At 43.8% G+C, this 19,142-nt stretch overlaps 1 protein-coding gene across 4 annotated transcripts in view; it reads right to left on the bottom strand.

The window, feature by feature from the left end:
- Window positions 1-19,142, bottom strand: part of SLC23A2 (solute carrier family 23 member 2) — a 123,121-nt gene that overhangs the window by 45,152 nt on the left and 58,827 nt on the right. For all 4 annotated transcript variants that reach the window (XM_036417637.2, XM_036417639.2, XM_045574797.1 and 1 more), the window contains 2 exons: window positions 14,249-14,347; window positions 3,337-3,453 (listed from right to left, as the gene is read on the bottom strand). In XM_036417637.2, the coding sequence (XP_036273530.1) occupies window positions 3,337-3,453; window positions 14,249-14,347 (216 nt within the window). The remainder of the gene's footprint in view (window positions 1-3,336; window positions 3,454-14,248; window positions 14,348-19,142) is intronic.

The raw sequence follows: 19,142 nt of genomic DNA on the forward strand, positions 1-19,142 counted from the left end.
TTGGTTTGTTCAGGAACACACGAATATCATATACCAAATAATTTCTTTTTCAGTATTTCTCCTTTCCATTACATTTCCATTATACTTGCATCATTACTTATTACTCACATGAGTCCAGGTCAGCATAACAGGAAGCACTTACTACAATCATATTGTACTCTTGCAATTCTTACCGGAATTACCTGCTTTTTTTCAAATGCTTTTCAGTATCAATTGCTAAAACCATAGGTCTTTCTCCTTTGATCTGTTCACATTAATTATTTTGCGTGGAACCATTCTTGAAACAAACTCTAGAAGTCTTGCTATATCTTTCTTCTGCAGTTTGATTTGCCAATATTTTATGTAGAATTCTACAACTGTATTCTTGAAACATTGGGTCTGGGGGTTAAAGCTTCCTTACACGGGGCGTTTCCACCCTTTTCTATGGTGGCATTGTTTGACAGCAATCAGGGAAGGGTTAAGGTCGTACAGGAGCTGAGGAATGCTCCACAAAGAGCCAGCTCACTCGCCTTTGGGGGCCCACCTCCACTCCTAGGAGGATATCCCTAGCAGCCATGCTCACTTCCCCTCCTCCAGGGGCCTGCTTGTTCAGTGCCTGCTTCTGTTCGGCAAGCCCAATTTTATTCCCAATAGTTCCCCATCTCTGCTCCTGTTTGCCAAATGTGTTGCTTGCAGCCCACAAAGCACAAATTTCGTAACACTAATAGGAGTTTCATGCACGAAACAGAACATCCCCATCCAGTACTTCTCAGGGACGCTCACAAGCTTAAGGACACTGTGCATAGTCAAGAAGGGCCTGATGCATGCAGGGCTCCCAATCCCATTTGACCAGGAAGCACTTCTAAAAAACACCTAGAATACAAACATTTTAAAAAGCAAGTCTCCTCGCCGGGACCGGTTTGGCTCAGTGGATAGAGCGTCGGCCTGCGGACTGAAAGGTCCCGAGTTCGATTCTGGGCAAGACACGTACCTTGGATGCGGGCACATCCCCAGTAGGGGGTGTGCAAGAGGCAGCTGATCGATGATTCTCTCTCATCAATGTTTCTAACTCTCTATCTCTCTCTTCCTCTCTGTGAAAAATCAATAAAATATATATTTTTTTAAAAGCAAGTCTCCTCAATCTGTTTCGGGATGTTCAACCCAAGGAAAATCATCTACATGAGCACTCAGCTCCTTGAGGCATGACTTCTCCTTTATGAGACACCTTTCAGGTCAGGTGACCAAGTGCTGTGATACCTAAAGGAGGCTGGGAAGGCTGGAAACCCGGACCAAAGCATCAGCTGTCGGGGCAGGTACAGCCTCACCTCCAAGTGCATAAACTTGTCTGGGCAATGAGACTGACTTTCTCAGCATCTGAAATACCCCAGATTAAACTTATCATTCAAACTTAAAAAAAAATGAAGAATGGAAAGTCAGACCTGAGAACAGAGTCAGGCTATGCTAGAAGCTATCCATTGTCTGCACTATCAGAAAAGTGCAAACAAGGAACCCAGAAGGCTGGTGGACCTTAAGCTTTGGCAAGGGCTAAAGCTATGCAATGTTCTGTCCAGACAATGGTAGCTCAAGCAATTTCCTGACATAAGAATCTCAAAGAAAATCTTTACTAATATTCGCTGACCATTAAGATAGTTTGTCTACTACCAGATTGCCTGCCTGACTAAAGACAAGATGTATATCTAAAATTGAATAAAAAGCTAAAGGGGCATGGGCACCAATGAAGCCTCTCCACTAGAGAATGAATGGCTTTCTGCCTGGGCCCTGTGATTTCCAAATTCATATTTCTTATCTAGTCTCGTCATTTATGCACAGCCCTTCTCCAGGTCCTGAACCCTAGCCGTGCAGGTCGCGGCTTTCACACGGCTAAAACAGCCAAGGGAAACCCAGGCCAGGCGTGTGAATCCTAGAAAAGAGCTTCCTGTCCTGCCCCCTTTCTCTAAAGCACCACTTCAGTCCGTAAGTGGGAGGAGGGTGCTGAGAGATGATGGGAAGCACCAAGACATAGGAACCCTGCAGAGGAGCCCAGCCCTGTTCCACTCCCTCCCCTGGCAGCGTCCCTACTCTGCTCCCACTGGAAGCCGCAGCAGACAAAGCAGCTGCTTCTGTGGCAAAGTTTGCCTTCCTTTAAAAAGACAGAAACGTGGTATTTTCAGTGTTGCCCATGGCAGAACTGACCATGACTGTGGGTTGGTTAAGTAAGCCAGGAATGAGAGATGGAAACTAGTTCTTTTCCCTTCCACTTTTTTTCCCCTCTGCTCCTCCTTCTTTCTATATCTCTACAATTTTCTGTCCTTCCTTCCATGTCACTTCTTTCCCTTATTCCCTGAATGTTTTCCTTCTTTTTTTCTGTTTAACCTCCTCCTCCTGTCCTTTTCTTCCTTTCAGTACTATAAACTGATGTTGACAATTTCCATTCATCATTTTTGAGAGAATAATCTATACTAATAAAAGGGTAATATGCTTATTAGACCAGGTCAACCGGACATATTCCGATGTCCGACTTCCTTCCAGACAAAACCATGGTGGCATGGGCCAAGGCAGAGACGGTTAGGGATGATCAGGCCATCAGGGGAGCAAGCAGTTAGGGGTGATCAGGCCATCAGGGGAGCAAGCAGTTAGGGGCGATCAGGCTGGCGGGGGAGCAAGGGGTTAGGGATGAGATCAGGCTGGTGTGGGGGAGCAAGCAGTTAGGGGCGCAATAAGGCTGGCACAGGGGAGCAAGCAGTTAGGGACGCAATCAGGCCGGCAGGAGAGAGCAGTCAGGGGCAATCAGGCCAGCAGGGGAGAGCAGTTAGGAGACGATCAGGTAGGCAGGCAGGCAAGCAAGCAGTTAGGAGCCGGCAGTCACGGATTGTGAGAGGGATGTCCGAGGGATCCCAGATGCAGGCCAAATTTCTTGTACCAGGCCTCTAGTTTCTCTATATAAAAGCTTAATATGCTAAGTGGTTGACCACTTGACCAGTCGCTATAATATGCACTGACCACCAGAGGGTAGACATTCAAGTGGTAGTTAGCTTGCTGCTGGGGTCTGGCCAATGGGGACTGGGTGAGACAGGCCGGAGACACCCTGGAGCCCTCCCACAATCCATCCCTGGCCGGCCAATCTCCCGCAGTCTCTCCCCAGCCAGGCTGTCTCTATCAGCCCCAGTAAGGACTGGGCGAGATGGCCCTGATCACTGGTCAAGTGGAGGGATCCCACCCATGCACAAATTTGTGCACTGGGCCTCTAGTTTATAACAAAGTCCTCAATAAATCAAAATAAAAAACTGAATTTTTAAAAAATCCAGACAGAGAACTCAAGCATCTGCTGGTGGTTACATCCTAAAGGAACCATCTTACCTGCAGCCCCAGAAATATGCACAGGTACCAAGGGGGGACGTCTTCTATGGTGTAAATCATGTCCGATCTCTGGGGGTCTAGACTGCCAGTACTATCCAACGTCTCGGCCAGAGAGCTCTGTGAGCAAGAGGGACAAAGGAGGTGTTTAATAAAAACAAGGACTGCCCTAGTCAGTTTGTCTCTCTCACATGGATGTTTCTCTCTGTCTCCCTCCCTTCCACTCTCAATAACTAACTAACTAACTAACTAACTAACTAACTAACTAAATATATAAATAAATAAATAAATGTAAGGACTAACGTTAGCTCAGTTCAGTACAGGCCCACTCACTACTAAAAAAACAACTTTATAAAGGGGCTGCCACTTCCCCGTAAAATTAAGCCTTGGCTACCTTTGACACAATGCTCAAACACACTGGCTCAGTGGGACACCCCATCTTCAGACTTTGGGGGTTCAGTATACATTGCCATTGTCCCACCCCCCAGAGCAGTGGTTGGCAAACCAGGGCTCTGTTGACTAATGAGTTTTCCGATCACTGGACTAAACTAAATGTTACCGCGTAGCTGGAAGCTGTGAAGATTAGGCAAATGTGGCATATTGTATGCGAAGAGGTCAAGGGTAGCATAGAGCACTCAGCTTGCTCAGAGCTTCTCCCCAGCCTAGAGACCACCTGCGTGGAGATGACGCTCCAAGGATGGGACTACAAAGTAATCCCTGGACATGAGCAGTCCTTAGGTGGTGACCGGAATGAAGAAATAATATGCAATGCTAACCACTTTCAAACAGAGAGCATTAATCTGCTGTCCCACCCCACCCCATCGCTGCAAGGAGAAATTTTTGTACCTAAAAACAAAGTCCTGTAGCCTTGTACAAAAACACTGCTACTCAGGCACAATGGTGAGTGAAAAGAGCAAAATTCGGAAGTGTACAGATAAGTGACTCATATTTTACTTAAAATAACAGACTAAAAATGTATTTCTAGTGCAGGGGGCAATTTTCTTTCTTCTTCCCACCACTACTCAAGATTTTTTTTTTTTTTAAATGTTAAGTATTGCATGCTTTTTGAGACAAAGACCAGACACTTTAGGTTATAGCGTCATTCAGCCATTTTCAACTGCTGTGTCATAAGAAATTTTAAAGCATGCAATATCTGACTATTATGGGCACTAACCTCTTTTCCCTTAGAATAGTTAAATAAAAAATGACAACAGCCACCAAAAGAGCCGTCCAGTGTGAATGAATCAATATTATACCTATTTTTTTTGTGTCACATTGGCAAATATATATTTTTTGGTATGGTGCTGAATTTTAGTAATTAGTTTATGTGTGCCATGAGATGAAAAAGTTTGAAAACCGCTGGTCTAGGTTATAGTCTAGACATTCCCTGTCAGCATCAACATCACTTCTTTTTCTTTTCAATTGAATTTATTGGGCGACATATATATAAAAGCCCAAGCAACCAAACAACTGACTGACCGGTCCCTGTGACACACAACAGTAGTCCTAGCTGTTGTGGCTCAGTTGGTTGGAGTGTTGTCCCATGCACCAAAGGGTCGAGGGTTTGATTCCCTGTCAAGGCACATGCCTAGTTGCAGGTTCAATCCCAAGTCAGGGTGTGAACAGGAGGCAACCAATCAATGTTCCTTTCTCAAACCAATGTTTCTCTCCCTTCCTAAGGGAAAAAAAAGAAAGAAAAAAAAGACAATAAAAGAGGTATTAGAAACTACAGTAAAAACAAGATAGTTATCTTCCAAAAATAACAAAAAGACAAATATGGATAAGAAATTGTAATGGGCCAAAACCGGTTTGGCTCAGTGGATAGAGCGTCGGTCTGCAGACTGAAAGGTTCCAGGTTCGATTCCGGTCAGGGGCATGTACGTTGGTTGTGGGCACATCCCTGGTGGGGGGTGTGCAGGAGGCAGCTGGTCGATGTTTCTCTCTCATCGATGTTTCTAACTCTCTATCTCTCTCCCTTCCTCTCTGTAAAAAATCAATAAAATATATTAAAAATAAATAAATAAATTAAGAAATTGTAATGGTTTTAAAAGTCAGAATACAACCAAGATAACAGAATGTAAGAATTAATCAAAGAAATAAGAACATTTCCAATAAATAAAGGACATTTTTATAAATTAAAAGACCCTCCGAGTACTCAAGTGAATTAATTAAAAAACAATTCAGATATCTTAAAAACTCAATAATCAACTGTAGCCCTAGCTGGTTTGGCTCAGTGGATAGAATGGTGACCTGCAGACTGAAGGGTCCCAGGTTCAATTCCAGTCAAGGGCATATGCCGAGTTGAGAGCTCGATCCCCAATAGGGGGCATGTAGGAGCCAGCCAATCAATAATTCTCTCATCATTGATGTTTTTGTTTGTTTGTTTGTTTTAAATATTTTATTGATTTTGTACAGAGAGGAAGGGAGAGAGATAGAGAGTTAGAAACGTCGATGAGAGAGAGTCACCGATCAGTTGCCTCTTGCACACCCCCCATTGGGGATATGCCCACAACCAAGGTACATGCCCTTGACCGGAATCGAACCCGAGTCCCTTCAGTCCCCAAGCCAAGGCTCTATCCACTGAGCCAAACCGGTCTCGGCATCATTGATGTTTTTATCTCTCTCTCCCTTTCCCTTCCTCTCTGAAATTAATAAAAATATTTTTTAAATTAATAATAATTAATTGTACTAGGAAGATCTTAAAACAGAAATTAAAAGACAAACAAATAAAACATAAATTGACAGAATTTGGACGGAAGTAAAAAGGGAAAAAAAGAAAAATGGAAGTCATTGGCTTGAGTGGCTCAGTGGTTAATGCATTGGCCTGTGCACCAAAGGGTTACGGGTTCAATTCTGGTCAAGGGCATGTACCTGGGTTGCAGGTTCGTTCCCCATTCCTACTAGGGATGCTCCCCATTCAATGTCTCTCTCATGTCAATGTTTCTCCTCTCTCCCCCTTACCTTCCTCCCTTCTGCCCTCTGAAAAATCAAGAGAGAGAGAGAGAGAGAGAGAGAACACAAGAGAAAATAGACATTTAAAAGAAATATAAGGGTCACAGACTATAAATGAAAAATAAAACAATGTAAGTGGGGAAAAAAATATTAGAGAAATGATAGCTAGAGAAAGCAGGCAATGGAGATCCAAAATATTTGTAACTGGAGCTCTCAAATAAAATCAAGAGCTCTCAAATAAAATCAAAAGAACAGACTGGAACAAAAAAATAAAGATATAATTCCAGACCACTTTCCTAAAGTAACAGGAGCTTTGACACTACATATTGAAAGTGCCAGAAAAAACTGACCCCAAATGGTCAGCATCAAAGCTTATCTAAGTAGGCAGGTGCTGTGTGGGGGCTCAGGCCCCCTGGGTTTCCAGATGACCTAATATATTCATGATTCTTTATACCTTTGGCCTCTTGTGTACCTCCTTCGGTGACCCCAGCATTTGGGGCAGAAACCTGGCGGGTTCCACGGGGAAGGGGCATCGCCCAGGCTTCGATCACCCCAGGTTTGCTAGGCAGCAGCAGCGTGACCTGGCTCACCTCCAAATCCTACTGAGTGACATCACTGTGGCCTTGATTAGGCCTCCCTCCCTCATGGGCTCTCCAGAACCAGCCAAGGAGGCGGCCAGATCTGGGCCTCTGCTTCCCAGGACTCGTCCCACACTCAACACCGGCTCATTGCATCGCCGGTAAGTGACAACTGGGTCACCCCTCTGGATTTCCGATTTGCTATCTCAGACAAAAGACCTAGCGCCAGGCCAGAAAACCTCTCTAGTCCGGCCTCGGACCCAGGTGCCCACCACATGGATAGACTTGTCTTCCTCACTCTGGAGCCTGACTAGCTGGTGGGGACGCCCTCCCTCTAGTCTAGCTCCCTGGGTCTCCCTTTGTTTCTTACCTCCTCTTCCTAATTTACACCACTGGGAGTTCTTTTTCCATCTCTTCCTCCCCACCCTACCCCCAATCTCCCCCCAAAAAACCTCCTCTGGGTTGTCTCCTCCACAATCTTAACACACTCAGCCTTTCCACGGAGGTCCGGCCAAAGCGCCTCATCCACAATCTCAATTATTCACATGGGCCCAAGAATGGAGCTTTCGATTTGAACGTTCTCTGGGACTTAAATAGGAAGTAGTGAGAGATCCCCTAGGTCCAGGCCTTCTTTACACGCCAAAATCATCCTTCTCTCTCAAACTAGCTCTCCTTATCAAATCCTACTCCACCCAAAACCTCCTTCTGCCACGCCCCACCTTTACACCCTAAGGCTTCTGACTGTCCTCCAACCAGCCAGGTCCTTCAGACCCTCCCGATCACTTCATTCTCCCCACCACTTCATTCTCCCCACCGTTCCCCCAAACCCACCTCCTTATATCCTTCCTCTGCATGCCCCCCCCCATCTTTGACTCCACCCCTTGTCCACCCTCTCTACCTCCTTACCAAGTCCCCCTTTCACTCCTTCTCAGACAGACAGCCTCCAGCCCTTGTCCTTCCCCGGCAAGAGGTGTCCGGGACTAAGGGTACTATCCACGTACCCAAGTCACAGAGATTGAGAGATGCCTCGGACCTTTCTCCACCAATCCAACCACCTTCATTAAGGAATTCGAGTACCTGATCCGCTCCCATGACCTGACACAACATCTATGTCATCCTGTCCGCCTCTCTGACCCCAGAGAAGAGCGCATTTGGCAAGCAGCTCAGGGCCATGCTGATGCCCTCCACAGACAGGACATGCCAGCCAACCCAGTTGGCGCTGATTTGGTCCCACACCCTAACCGGAGATGGAACCGTCAGGGCAATTCTCCAGGGCGCCGGCTTCATCCTCATCTGGTCATCTGTCTCAGTGCTAGACTAACAAAGGCTGCCCATGAGGCAGTGACATGACAAACTTAATGAAATCCTCAAGGCCCTGGTGAAAACCCAGCTCTCTCCTCTCCCGCCTCACAGAACTTACCACCTTGGACCCCACGTCCCCAGAGGGAACCCTTCTTCTGAACACCCATCTTACATCCCCATCAGCCCTGACATATGCCACAAACTTTGAAAAATAGACACAGGTCCACTAACCCCTCAAAAAGACCTCGTTAATCTGGCCGTTAAGGTCTTTTTTTTTTTTTTTTTTAATATATTTTATTGATTTTTCTTACAGAGAAGAAGGAAGAGAGATAGAGAGCTAGAAACGTCGATGAGAGAGAAACATCGACCAGCTGCCTCTTGCACACCCCCTACTGGAGATGTGCCCGCAACCAAGGTACATGCCCTCGACCGGAATCGAACCTGGGACCTTTCAGTCCGCAGACTGACGCTCTACCACAGAGCCAAACTGGTTTCGGCTTAAGGTCTTAATAATAGAGACGAGGAGACACAAATCCAAAAACAAATGTGAGATCAGAACAAGGCCGAGGCCCAGAAGGAATTAGCTCCTAGCCACTCTCTCCTGCAGTGCCAGTCCTCCAATCACGAAGAAGTTAGGGCTAAGCCCCCTCGGGTCCACGCCTCAGATGCAACAAGGAAGGACACTTGGCCAAGTCCTGCCCAAAGTGCGGAAGGGAAGGCCACGGGAAATCAGACGGTAGTCTGGCTTCTAGACCTCCTGGGACTGGCCACCAGACCCTGACGAAGTCCCATGGACTTACATCACCAGGACAGAGCCTCCGGTAATGATTGTGGTGGCAGGTAAGCTGATCTCCTTTTTTAACCGACACTGAGCCATTAATTGTGTCCTCCCTGCATTCAGTCCCCTCCTCAGTCTCTACTATGGGGGTTGACGGTTGAGTCTCACAGCCATTAGCCACATCTCACCGCTACACTGCTTCTTACTGAACACCCCCTCTATCCACCCTTTCCTCGCTCTACCTCAGTGCCAACCAGGGCTGCCACGTACGCCCTCACAAAGCCCAGCTGTCCCGAACCACAGTCACCTACCTGGGTTTCACTCTCACCCCGGAAAGTCGAGCCGTTTCCTTGGACCATAAACACCTTATCTCCTCCACGACTGCTCCCTCCTCTAGAGGAGAAACACGCTCCATCCTCAGGATCACTGCGCTCTTTTGCCTCTGGGCTCCCAACTTCCGTCAACTCGCAAAGCCCCTCCATGGCGCAGTGAAGGGACCCCCTCACTGTCACCACAGCAGGAAGCAGTCAGAGATCCCCTAGGTCCAGGCCTTCTTTACTCCCACAATCATCCTTCTCTCTCAAACTTGCTCTCCTTATCAAATCCTACTCCACCCAAAACCTCCTTCTGCCACACACCCCCCACCCCGCCTCACCTTAACACCCTAAGGCTTCTGACTGTCCTCCAACCCGCCAGGTCCTTCAGACCCTCCCGATCACTTCTCTCTCCACTCCCCTACCTACAGTTCCCCCAAACCCACCTCCTATTATCCTTCCCCCGTCTTTGACTCCACCCCTTTGTCCACCCCCTCCACCTCCTTACCAAGTCCCCCTTTCACTCCTTCTCAGAAGGCCAGCATTCTCATCCCCCTTAATGCTCCGAAAGCTACTCTCACCCGCCTGCCCTTCCCGAAGAACAGCTTTCTTTACTGCAAAACTGCAAATTCTTACTTAACAGTCCGGCTGTTATCAGAAGCTGAACTCATTATTACCCAAACCGTAGCATGTTATCTCTAAGGAAAAATGTTATCTCTAAGGAAAAATGTGGTAGTTTTAATACAAGTGGCCGGAGGCCTGGAAACTACAGTTCTAGAATAAACAGGCTGTGGGGCCTGCTCCCCGCACCCCCTCGGCCTTTCTCCAGCCTGACATGCCCATCCCTAATTTCCTAAAGTCTTCCTTGGCAGCTTAAAAGCTTTGGTGCATTGCTGGGTTAAATGATAAACATCTAAATATTTCAGCAAGTTTTAAGTTCACCTGATTTTAGCTTTTGTTACAGAAAATCTGTAAAGCAGATTTGGGACGGTGGATGTAATGTCTTACTGAAGTTGTGTTTCTTGAAAGTGAGAGTGCTCACAAATGTCAATCTAAGAGACGCTGGCTGTTTTGGTTACCACTGGAAAATGAAGGTTTCTAAGAGTTAAGAATTCTAATTAAATTGGAAAGAAAGTGTATCGTTTAGGTAATAAAAGGCAGAGGCATGGACAGGCATTTTGAGAGAAAAAGGAAATGAGTTAAATTTGTAAGCAGTAAGCCAAGGCAAGTAGAATAGGAAACCGAAATAGTTAAACAGCAGTTTACAGCGTCTAGAAAATCCAGATGCCAGGCAGTCGGCAGCCATCTATTAAATTCTATCTTCCTGAACCAAGGACAAATGAAGCCAAGAGAATAAACCTCATTTTGGTAAATCAGACTACAACCCACCAAACTAATGTCTCTTTCCTTCCATCAGACTGTTATCAATAATTCTTACTGTTCTAGCTTTTGCCCCAGTCATACTAAAATGTATAAAAGTTTGTCTCCACCAGGTTACAAGCCCTGCTTGTAACTCAGGAATACCACCCCTAGACCTCATCATCCCTCTGACTCTCAGAGCAAGGACGATGGGCCAGGTACAGAAACTCACCGGGGCAGAAAGTTCTGGATGGCTAGCAAGGGGCAAACTGGGAAAACAAGAACCTTGCCCCCAGGGTAACCTCCCCTCCCCTCGCTATCACTGGTCATGTGGTTGGACCCCAGATCTTTCATCTCACTAGTGAGGCAGCTTAGACCCCTGATCTCTTCCTCCCTAAAGATAACATGGAGGCCTCAGTTGTATTTCAGATCCAGGTGCAGAAAAGCAGCAAAACCAGACAAGTGACACTGTGGCAGCCTCAGGACCAGCTTTTCCCTCTCAAGTTCCTCAACAGGATGGCTTTTGGGCCTTCACTAACCAGTCTCTTAGGGAAATCATGCTACTGCAACCCCTCGCTCCAACCATGAGAAATCTACCCAGTGTTCCAGCCAACTACAATCGAAGTCCATCCCCCTCGGCAGGAAGTACCGTAACTGCAGAAGATATGCCTTCCTCCCTATTCCATTAAACAAAAAGGCTGGAATGTTAGGTCTGATCAAGTGATCGAATGGATATTCGATTAATATTCCCTTCCCTGGGAACTGACCTTTAAATCATTTCACAGCAGACATTTCCTTTCCCTAAGACTGCAAGCCACTTGCTAAGTCCATTAGCTGTCCTTTCAGGACCCACCCAGAGAACTTTCTGCCCAGAAAAAGTCCGCCTAAAGTCCTTTAAAATCTCTGACTCCCTGTCCCTGGCTACTGGCGCCAATTTGGGGTTCATCTCATCTGGATTTCCAGATGACCTAATAAATTCATAGTTCTTTACCACCACCACCCCCCAAAAAAACAAAAACCCATATCTAAGTAAAGTTACTGAATATCAAAGATAAAGAATCCACAAGACAGGCAAAAGATCAAGATACTGATAAGAAGAAAAAGACTGGTCAGATTTCTTCACTGCCACATTCAGTATCAGAAAAAGAGAAACCATAAAAATCCTACAAGACTCCATAGGCAGCAAAATAGCAGGCATATGTTGTAGCAATCTTTATCGACACAGCTCCTAGGGCTATGGAGACTTTGGAGTGGAGTCACAGAGGACTTTGACCTTGCACTATAACAATTCTATGTAATCGTGAGGTTTTGGGCCATTAAATCCTTTTTGTACAATGGAAACAAACAAAAACAACAGAATAATATAGACCCCAAATGGCTAGTAAAATAGAAAAGTATTCTACCTCTCGAATATTCAAGAAAATGCGAAAGTACCAGTGTTTTAGACAGTAGAAAAGTTTTCACCCAAACAGGTAAGTAAATGGCTAGCATAAATGTGCTAGACATTTTTCTTGCCAACAGATCACCATCATCAGTAAAAGGCATAGTGACAGATGTTAAAAAGCTCCCACGTGTTAATGCTCCTCACTCTTCATTTCCAAACACAGCCATCATTTCCTGGACAAGACAGGAGGAAGTCCCAAAATCATGATAGGCCACAGCCTGGAAATTCTGATGGCTGTGATTAAGGAGCCAGGACCTTAGCACTGGATGCAACCCAACAAGTCTATAAAATCGGACACACTTTGCTAAAAGATGCTAAGACCCAAGCCAGCCTAGACTGCAGGCATCAGTCTACTTGCTGACCGTAGCTGCTCTCGTACGCTCTCTGAGGAGCAGTGTGGAATCCAACACCACAGGAATTCCAACATCTCAGCATGACTCTAGTCCAATTTATAACAGCTTGACCAAATAATAGCAATACTGGTCAAGATACCCAAAAATGAAATGTCTATCTCGCAGCCTAGAATTTTTAAAAAGAAAATTACCCCTACGTAAAAATTTGATTATTCAAAAATACCAATATAATTGTTATCACTGTAGTGACTATACTGCAAAATTGTTGCACTCAACCAAGTTGGGTATTATATTTGCATGTGTCAACTTTCTAGTGGTCTTTGTGAGTAGAATATACTGTCTATAATACAAAGCAGTGATTCTAGAATATAATGCCTCATTATATAAGTGGATCAAATTAGTAATTGTCACCATAAAGTTAAAATCTATTTTTAAAATTTATTTAGAACGTTGCCCTGATACCCCAAGGCTGAGGGTTTGACCCCCAGTCAGGACACATAGAAGAATCAACCAATGAATGTATAAACGAGTGGAACAATAAATCACTGTTTTTCTCTTTCTCTCCCTCTCTTTCTCTCTCTTCCCGCTTCCTGTCTCTCTAAAATAAAATCAATAAGTCTAAAAAATAAAACTCAAATGAAAGTGAGAAGTCTCAGGGCTGCAATGCAATCTGAAAATGCCATATTTTCAAACTTTTCACGTGTTAGATACAAAGGGAAAATAATCCAGATATCTGGACCCTCTTTGGGCAGCTCTCCTGGATCTAGGAAAATGGTCACACAGACTGACCTATAAAGAGACGGGATTAAGCAAAACAAGATTCTCCCACGTTCAGTGTGATTTCTATTGCTTTGGTCAGAGCTTCCTTCATTAAAGGAGTTTTCCTTGTCTACACAAACTATCAATATCTACTGGATTCTCTTAGTCAATGCACACGTCGTATGTACAAGACACAATGCTAATCACTTTCCATTTATTATTTCATTTAACCCTCACAACAACCCTAAGACAAACGTGTTTACTTCCATTTTAGAGATGAAGCAACTGATGATGCCCAGAGAGTTTAAGTAATTATCAGGGTCTGAGTCACATTGGCCTACAGACCCAAACGCTTAACCCCTCCCCTCTGGCATGCTGATTGAGGCTTTTAAAAATATACAGACAAGGGCCTCTATATGAGACTTAGCTTAATTGCTGTTAAGACAATTAAAAATTACCGTATTTTTCGGACCATAAGACGCTCTGGACCGTAAGACGCACCAGTTTTTAGAGAAGGGAAATGAAGAAAAAAAGATTCTGAAACAAATAGTGTCCTAAAATATTTTATGTGCATTAAAACCCAACATGACAGTCATAAACACATGTAACCAACCCTGTAAACAGCAGCATTTAGAACCATTTTAGAGCCGGGCAAGCACACAGAGACCACACAGAGCCGGGCAAGTAAAAAAACTTTTTTTTTTAAAGTATATGTGTAGGCTATATTTGGACCATAAGACGCAGGGAGTTTTCCCCCCCACTTCCGGAAGGAAAAAAATGTGTCTTATGGTCCAAAAAATACGGTAGTAACTTCTTTTGATTCCTGGTTGTTGGGGCAACCCCACTGATGTTTCTGTCTCTCAACCTCTCTAAAAAAAATCCAATCAATATACATATCCTCTAGTGAGGATTTTTAAAAATTATTAACTTCTACTCCTCATCACTTCCATTTCCATTATAGAGAGAACACCCACACCCTCTCCGCAGGGAAGACACAAAACCCAGATGAAGAACACGTCCTGGACAGAACCTGAGACGGCGGCGGCGGGCGAGGGGGAGGTGGTGGAAGTGGGTACCTTTTCTGCAATGCCGTTTTCCGTCGTGTAGATCGCCATGAGCTCTGTGTCTTCATTGTCCTGTTCACCGCTGGACGTGGCGCCTCCATTTATCACCACCTGAGGAGAAACACTCCCCTTAAAGGCTGCTCCACAGCATTTCTCTCTGCGGTACGGAAACATTTCCCCCCAAAGTTGTTTGTAATCCTCATAAGAGACAAAAACTGTGCATTTTTTACCAATCAATGTAGCCCAATTTGCGGTGTTCTTAAATGAAACTCCCAACAAGTGTGTGCTGCATCAGTAACCACATGTGTGTTTTGAAAGAGGAGAAACATACCATGTGCCCCACAGGGGGAGGCTGTGTGAACAGGAGGGTCAGCTGAGAGAGTCTCAAAATATAACATCCAAAGGAAGTAGAAGAACTGGGATCCCCAGCATTCGGCTGAGGGACAAAAGCTGTATTCTGAGCCAGGGAGAGGCATACTGAGCTGCCTTCCGTGACAATGACTTCCAAGCGCCATCCCTACAGGAGGAAATGGGCTGGCAGCACCCTCACACTGTGCTCTCCTACCTTAGTGACAACCCCTGGCATGCATGCCCTGGTGACACAGCCAACTTAGGTCCTGGCTGCCTGTCTTGAAAAACAATACTGAAAATAATTGTTCGTATGAATCAAACAACTACATTTTAAAAACGCAGAGAAGACAAGTATAAAAATGTTTAAATTCACTAACATAAAGGGTAGTGAAAGATGAGTGATGGCATAAGAGAAAATACGGTGCGACACCTAACCAAGGATCAGCATCAGAATTTCATAAAGAACACCTGCAGATCCATAATTCAAATAATCCAAAGGAAATGAGCACAGGGTAGGAGCATACAAATTCACAAAAATAAATTAAGTCCCCACACACACACAAACAAACAAACAAACAAAAAATACAGAGAGCTGTTGAACCTCACTTAAAATTACAGAAATGACTGTTCAAGTTAAATTTCGTTTTGTAGCATAAATTAAGGGGAAATTCTCAGAGGAGAATCCGGTGCTGAGCAGGGTGTGGGAGAAAAGTTCTTTAAGGAATGAGAGAGACTGTGCTCCTGATGGAATGGGGCACCTTAGCTCCCTCTGTGACGGGAACCTAGCCCTGGGGCTTAGTACAGGCATGTTCCGGGACCAGCAACTCTACTCACAGGAACCTCTCCTTCAAACACAGCCACGCAAGTGTATGTTCAAGGTTACAGTTGCAGCATTACTCAAAATACTGAGTACTTGGAAGCAACCTAAATGTTCATCAAAAAGACATTCTTAAATTAAGCTATATGCATTTCGAGAATAATATTCAGCCATTAAAAGAAAATTGATGTACTGACAAGAACTCCAAGAAATACTGTTGTTTTTTTAAAAAAAAGGTCACAAAACAGTAAACCTAGAATTATCCCAGTTGTGCTAGTAAAATAAAATAAAATAAAATAAAATAAAATAAAATAAAATAAAATAAAATAAAAATGTAATAACTTCCCTGTGTCTAAATGTTTCATAAAGGATCCAGTCACTAACCAGTATGAAGGCTTACCCAGGAGCAAGGAGTTAAGATGGGCACCTTTCATTTCTCACTCCCAACCATCCTTTTCAGCATTTGGATCTTTAATAATCGGTACACATTCATATGTTATTTGAATGCTATTTTTTTAAAATGAATAATAAAAAAAGATGTACACCACAATATTAACAGCGGTTGTCTTTAACCAGTGGGACCATTTTTACTTTCTTGTTCCCTTTATATATGTTGGTAATTTTCTATAATGAGGACAATTAATTTTTACAACAGGAAGAAATTAGAAAGACTGAAGTGTTAATATAGCTTAGAAGTCCAGAGAGATTTAATCCACTTATTTTTGTGGTTGAATACATAGGACCAAAGAAAAATTTAATTTCTCATTCAAGATCACACAGATTACAACCCTAGTCTGAAGCAAGTTTTAAAGTACGCCCAAGATCTCGATTAACTGGTACATAATTCTTACAGGGCAAATTTTCTTTCTTTCTTTCTTTTTTTTAATTCTTTATTTATTTTAATTTTTATTTTTAAATAAATCTTTATTGTTCATATTGCAAATTTTCTTAAATCATTTCAAATAAAGAGATGCTTTTTTATTGATCGATTTGAGAGAGGAAGAGAGAGAATGGAAGGGAGGAGAAAGGAAGAAAGAGAGAAAGAAACATCAAGCTGTTATTCCACTAATTCATGCATTCATTTGTTGATTCTTATATGTGACCTGACCAGGGATTGAACCCTCAACCTAGGGACAATGCTCTAAGGAACTGAGCTACCTGCCCAAGACCAACAATTGCTTTTAAAACTAACTCTAAGACATGTTATGTCTTTTAACAGAAGCCAACAGGGTCTGCAGCGTTTGCTTGCCTGTAAAACCGTTTGCTTGCCTGTAAAACCAGCTGCCAGCAGGATACATGTTCCCAGACAAGTTTACGTCCACAAAACGAAGCTCTTCCTTATTATCAAAGCCAGGCTCCAAGTCCTCTCACAGCAGCCCTCAACCCAGTGAGAAGCCAAGAGGTACATACACTCAGGATGAACTATCTTAAAACAATAATGTTTAGAAACTAAATCATCAGAGAAGCCCAGATCTGACTGAACCCCTATCCTAGCTAAAACTACCCTTCACCCAGATTCATCCCCAGTGGCTGCAGGATGATCTTTTGGGGTGATGAAAATGTTTTCGAACAAGACAGAGGTGATGGTTCCATAACATTGTAAATGTGCTCAATGTCACTGAACTCTTCACTTTTAAATTTCAATTTTGTGTGAATTTCACCTCAAAAAAAAGTTTAGTCTGTATATATATATATCCTCTGATTTATTCCATTCCCACAATTAAGTGCTATAAATAAATTGCAGACATTCCCCAGGCTATGGAAGGGCTCATATTTTCATTCAACAAACTGTGTTTGAGCACCTGCTGTGCCCAGGCAATGAGGATGCAGTCCTGCCACATATCTGCACCCCTATACCCCCCAGTGGGTACCAGGTTAATGGCACTCAGTGACTGAACACAGGATATATCAGGGTGCCAGGGGGTAAAACACCAGCTTGTTTTACTACTATTTTTCCTTTGGTTTCTTAAGTTAGCTATTCTAGTGGTCTACTCTCTTAAAAACATAAAATATAATTTAAAAAATAATGCTAAAATCAGTTCTTCAGGAAAAGCTTTGAGCTCTTTATTTTTTAAAAGGATAAAAAATGTTTCTGATGCTATCAAAGCTTCACATGAGTTCAACTGGGAAATAAAACATGTCTTGGAAAGCTTTCTAAACTTAATAAAACAGGTTTCCTTTTGTGTTATTAATAGCATCACAGATAACTGAAGGGAATCTTGGCATCTTCCATCTCAGGAAATTGATCAGGTTTTTATTAACAATATCCACAGATTATTTGAAAATCCTTTGGGAACAACATGTCCTTTCTCCCTCAAAATTATTTGAAACCAAACTTGCCCCTTCTAAAGTAATATTGCACAGTCACTCAATCAGCTATGACAGCACGTTTTCTCTGCCCAAATTTGTCCGGTTGATTCTGCTTGTCTCCAATATGCAGGATTATGTTGCCTTTGGATACAGGAGTGTGCCAATTGCTCAATAAAAATCATGCCTTTATTGCTTTATTTCTACTAAGCTAAGGCAATGAAGCTTAAAGGAGTATGTGTTCTGAATCGTAATCCTAAAAAGGTCAAATGTACAAGAAACATGACTGACAGCAGCAATTGTGAAGCTGTGTCATGCTGAATGTCATTTCACAGCAATGCCCATTTAACTGACAGTGGAATAAGCCCGAGTTACTCAAACAGAAGCCAAAGGGAATCAGTCAGCAGCTGCAGGCACCTGTAAGGTGAAAAGTTCAAGAACCTGGGAAACCATGAGCCTCTGATCAGAGGGTTCAGGACTCAATTAGCGTCTATCTTCTCTTTGGGATCTGGTATAATTCACCACCACTGTCATATGTCTAATAGTTAACTGAACCATTTTATATAAAACAATCATGTTCAGAATAGTGATACAGTTCCTCAAACCGACTGCTTTCTATTCTTTAATAAAAAGGTAACACACTATTCTTACCTCCCTACACATACACATACACACACACACACACACACACACACACACACACACGATTTCCTCCATATCTATAATTAAAATGTGTTTTAAATAGACTAGAGATATCAAGATTAGTGTTTCCCAATCTTTAACCCAAGTCCTTTAACTGAACTAAAAAATCTCCCACCTGCTTCAATATTACCTGAAAATTCAAAATGAACTACCAGGAAAAGTAAATCAAAGTGAGTATAATATAGCATATGCTAAACCTCCAGAGCCTGTCAATCTTAGATGACAACCCAAAAAAAATGTAGCTGACAGGTTTAACATTACACTAGCAAACCTAAAGTTGGCGGAGGCGGCAAAGCCCCTAATCTTGTTCTCACTGCCTCTTCAAACATGGCAGCCCACGGTGGACATGTGCAAGCAAAACCTCCGGAGCAACCAATACTGCACCCAGAGCTCGGCCAATCCTGCACTGCACAGCCTCCTTCGCTTGCTCTCCCACCAGCCTCCTCCCTCCTCCGGCCTCCTCCAGAGGGCTCCCGGGCTGCAGCAGCCAGAGCACCTTCAGGGTTCCAGCTCGCCCCCCCTGCTCCCCAGCACAACCTGCCCTTTGAAAAGAGGCAGAGGATGCCTGCCTCTCCCCATTCCTGGACCCTGTCCTGAAGGGCGGGGCGGGCTGATGAGCCTGTCACAGGCCCACACTGAAACCCCTGTTGGTGCTCCTGCTCCCACACATCCCACGATGATGGTGAGAACTGACGTTTGCTGGCTCAGATTCACTGGCACTGAAATGAC

The sequence above is a fragment of the Pipistrellus kuhlii genome, unplaced genomic scaffold (genome assembly GCF_014108245.1).
Source record: "Pipistrellus kuhlii isolate mPipKuh1 unplaced genomic scaffold, mPipKuh1.p scaffold_m20_p_6, whole genome shotgun sequence".
In the NCBI taxonomy this organism is placed as follows: domain Eukaryota; kingdom Metazoa; phylum Chordata; class Mammalia; order Chiroptera; family Vespertilionidae; genus Pipistrellus; species Pipistrellus kuhlii.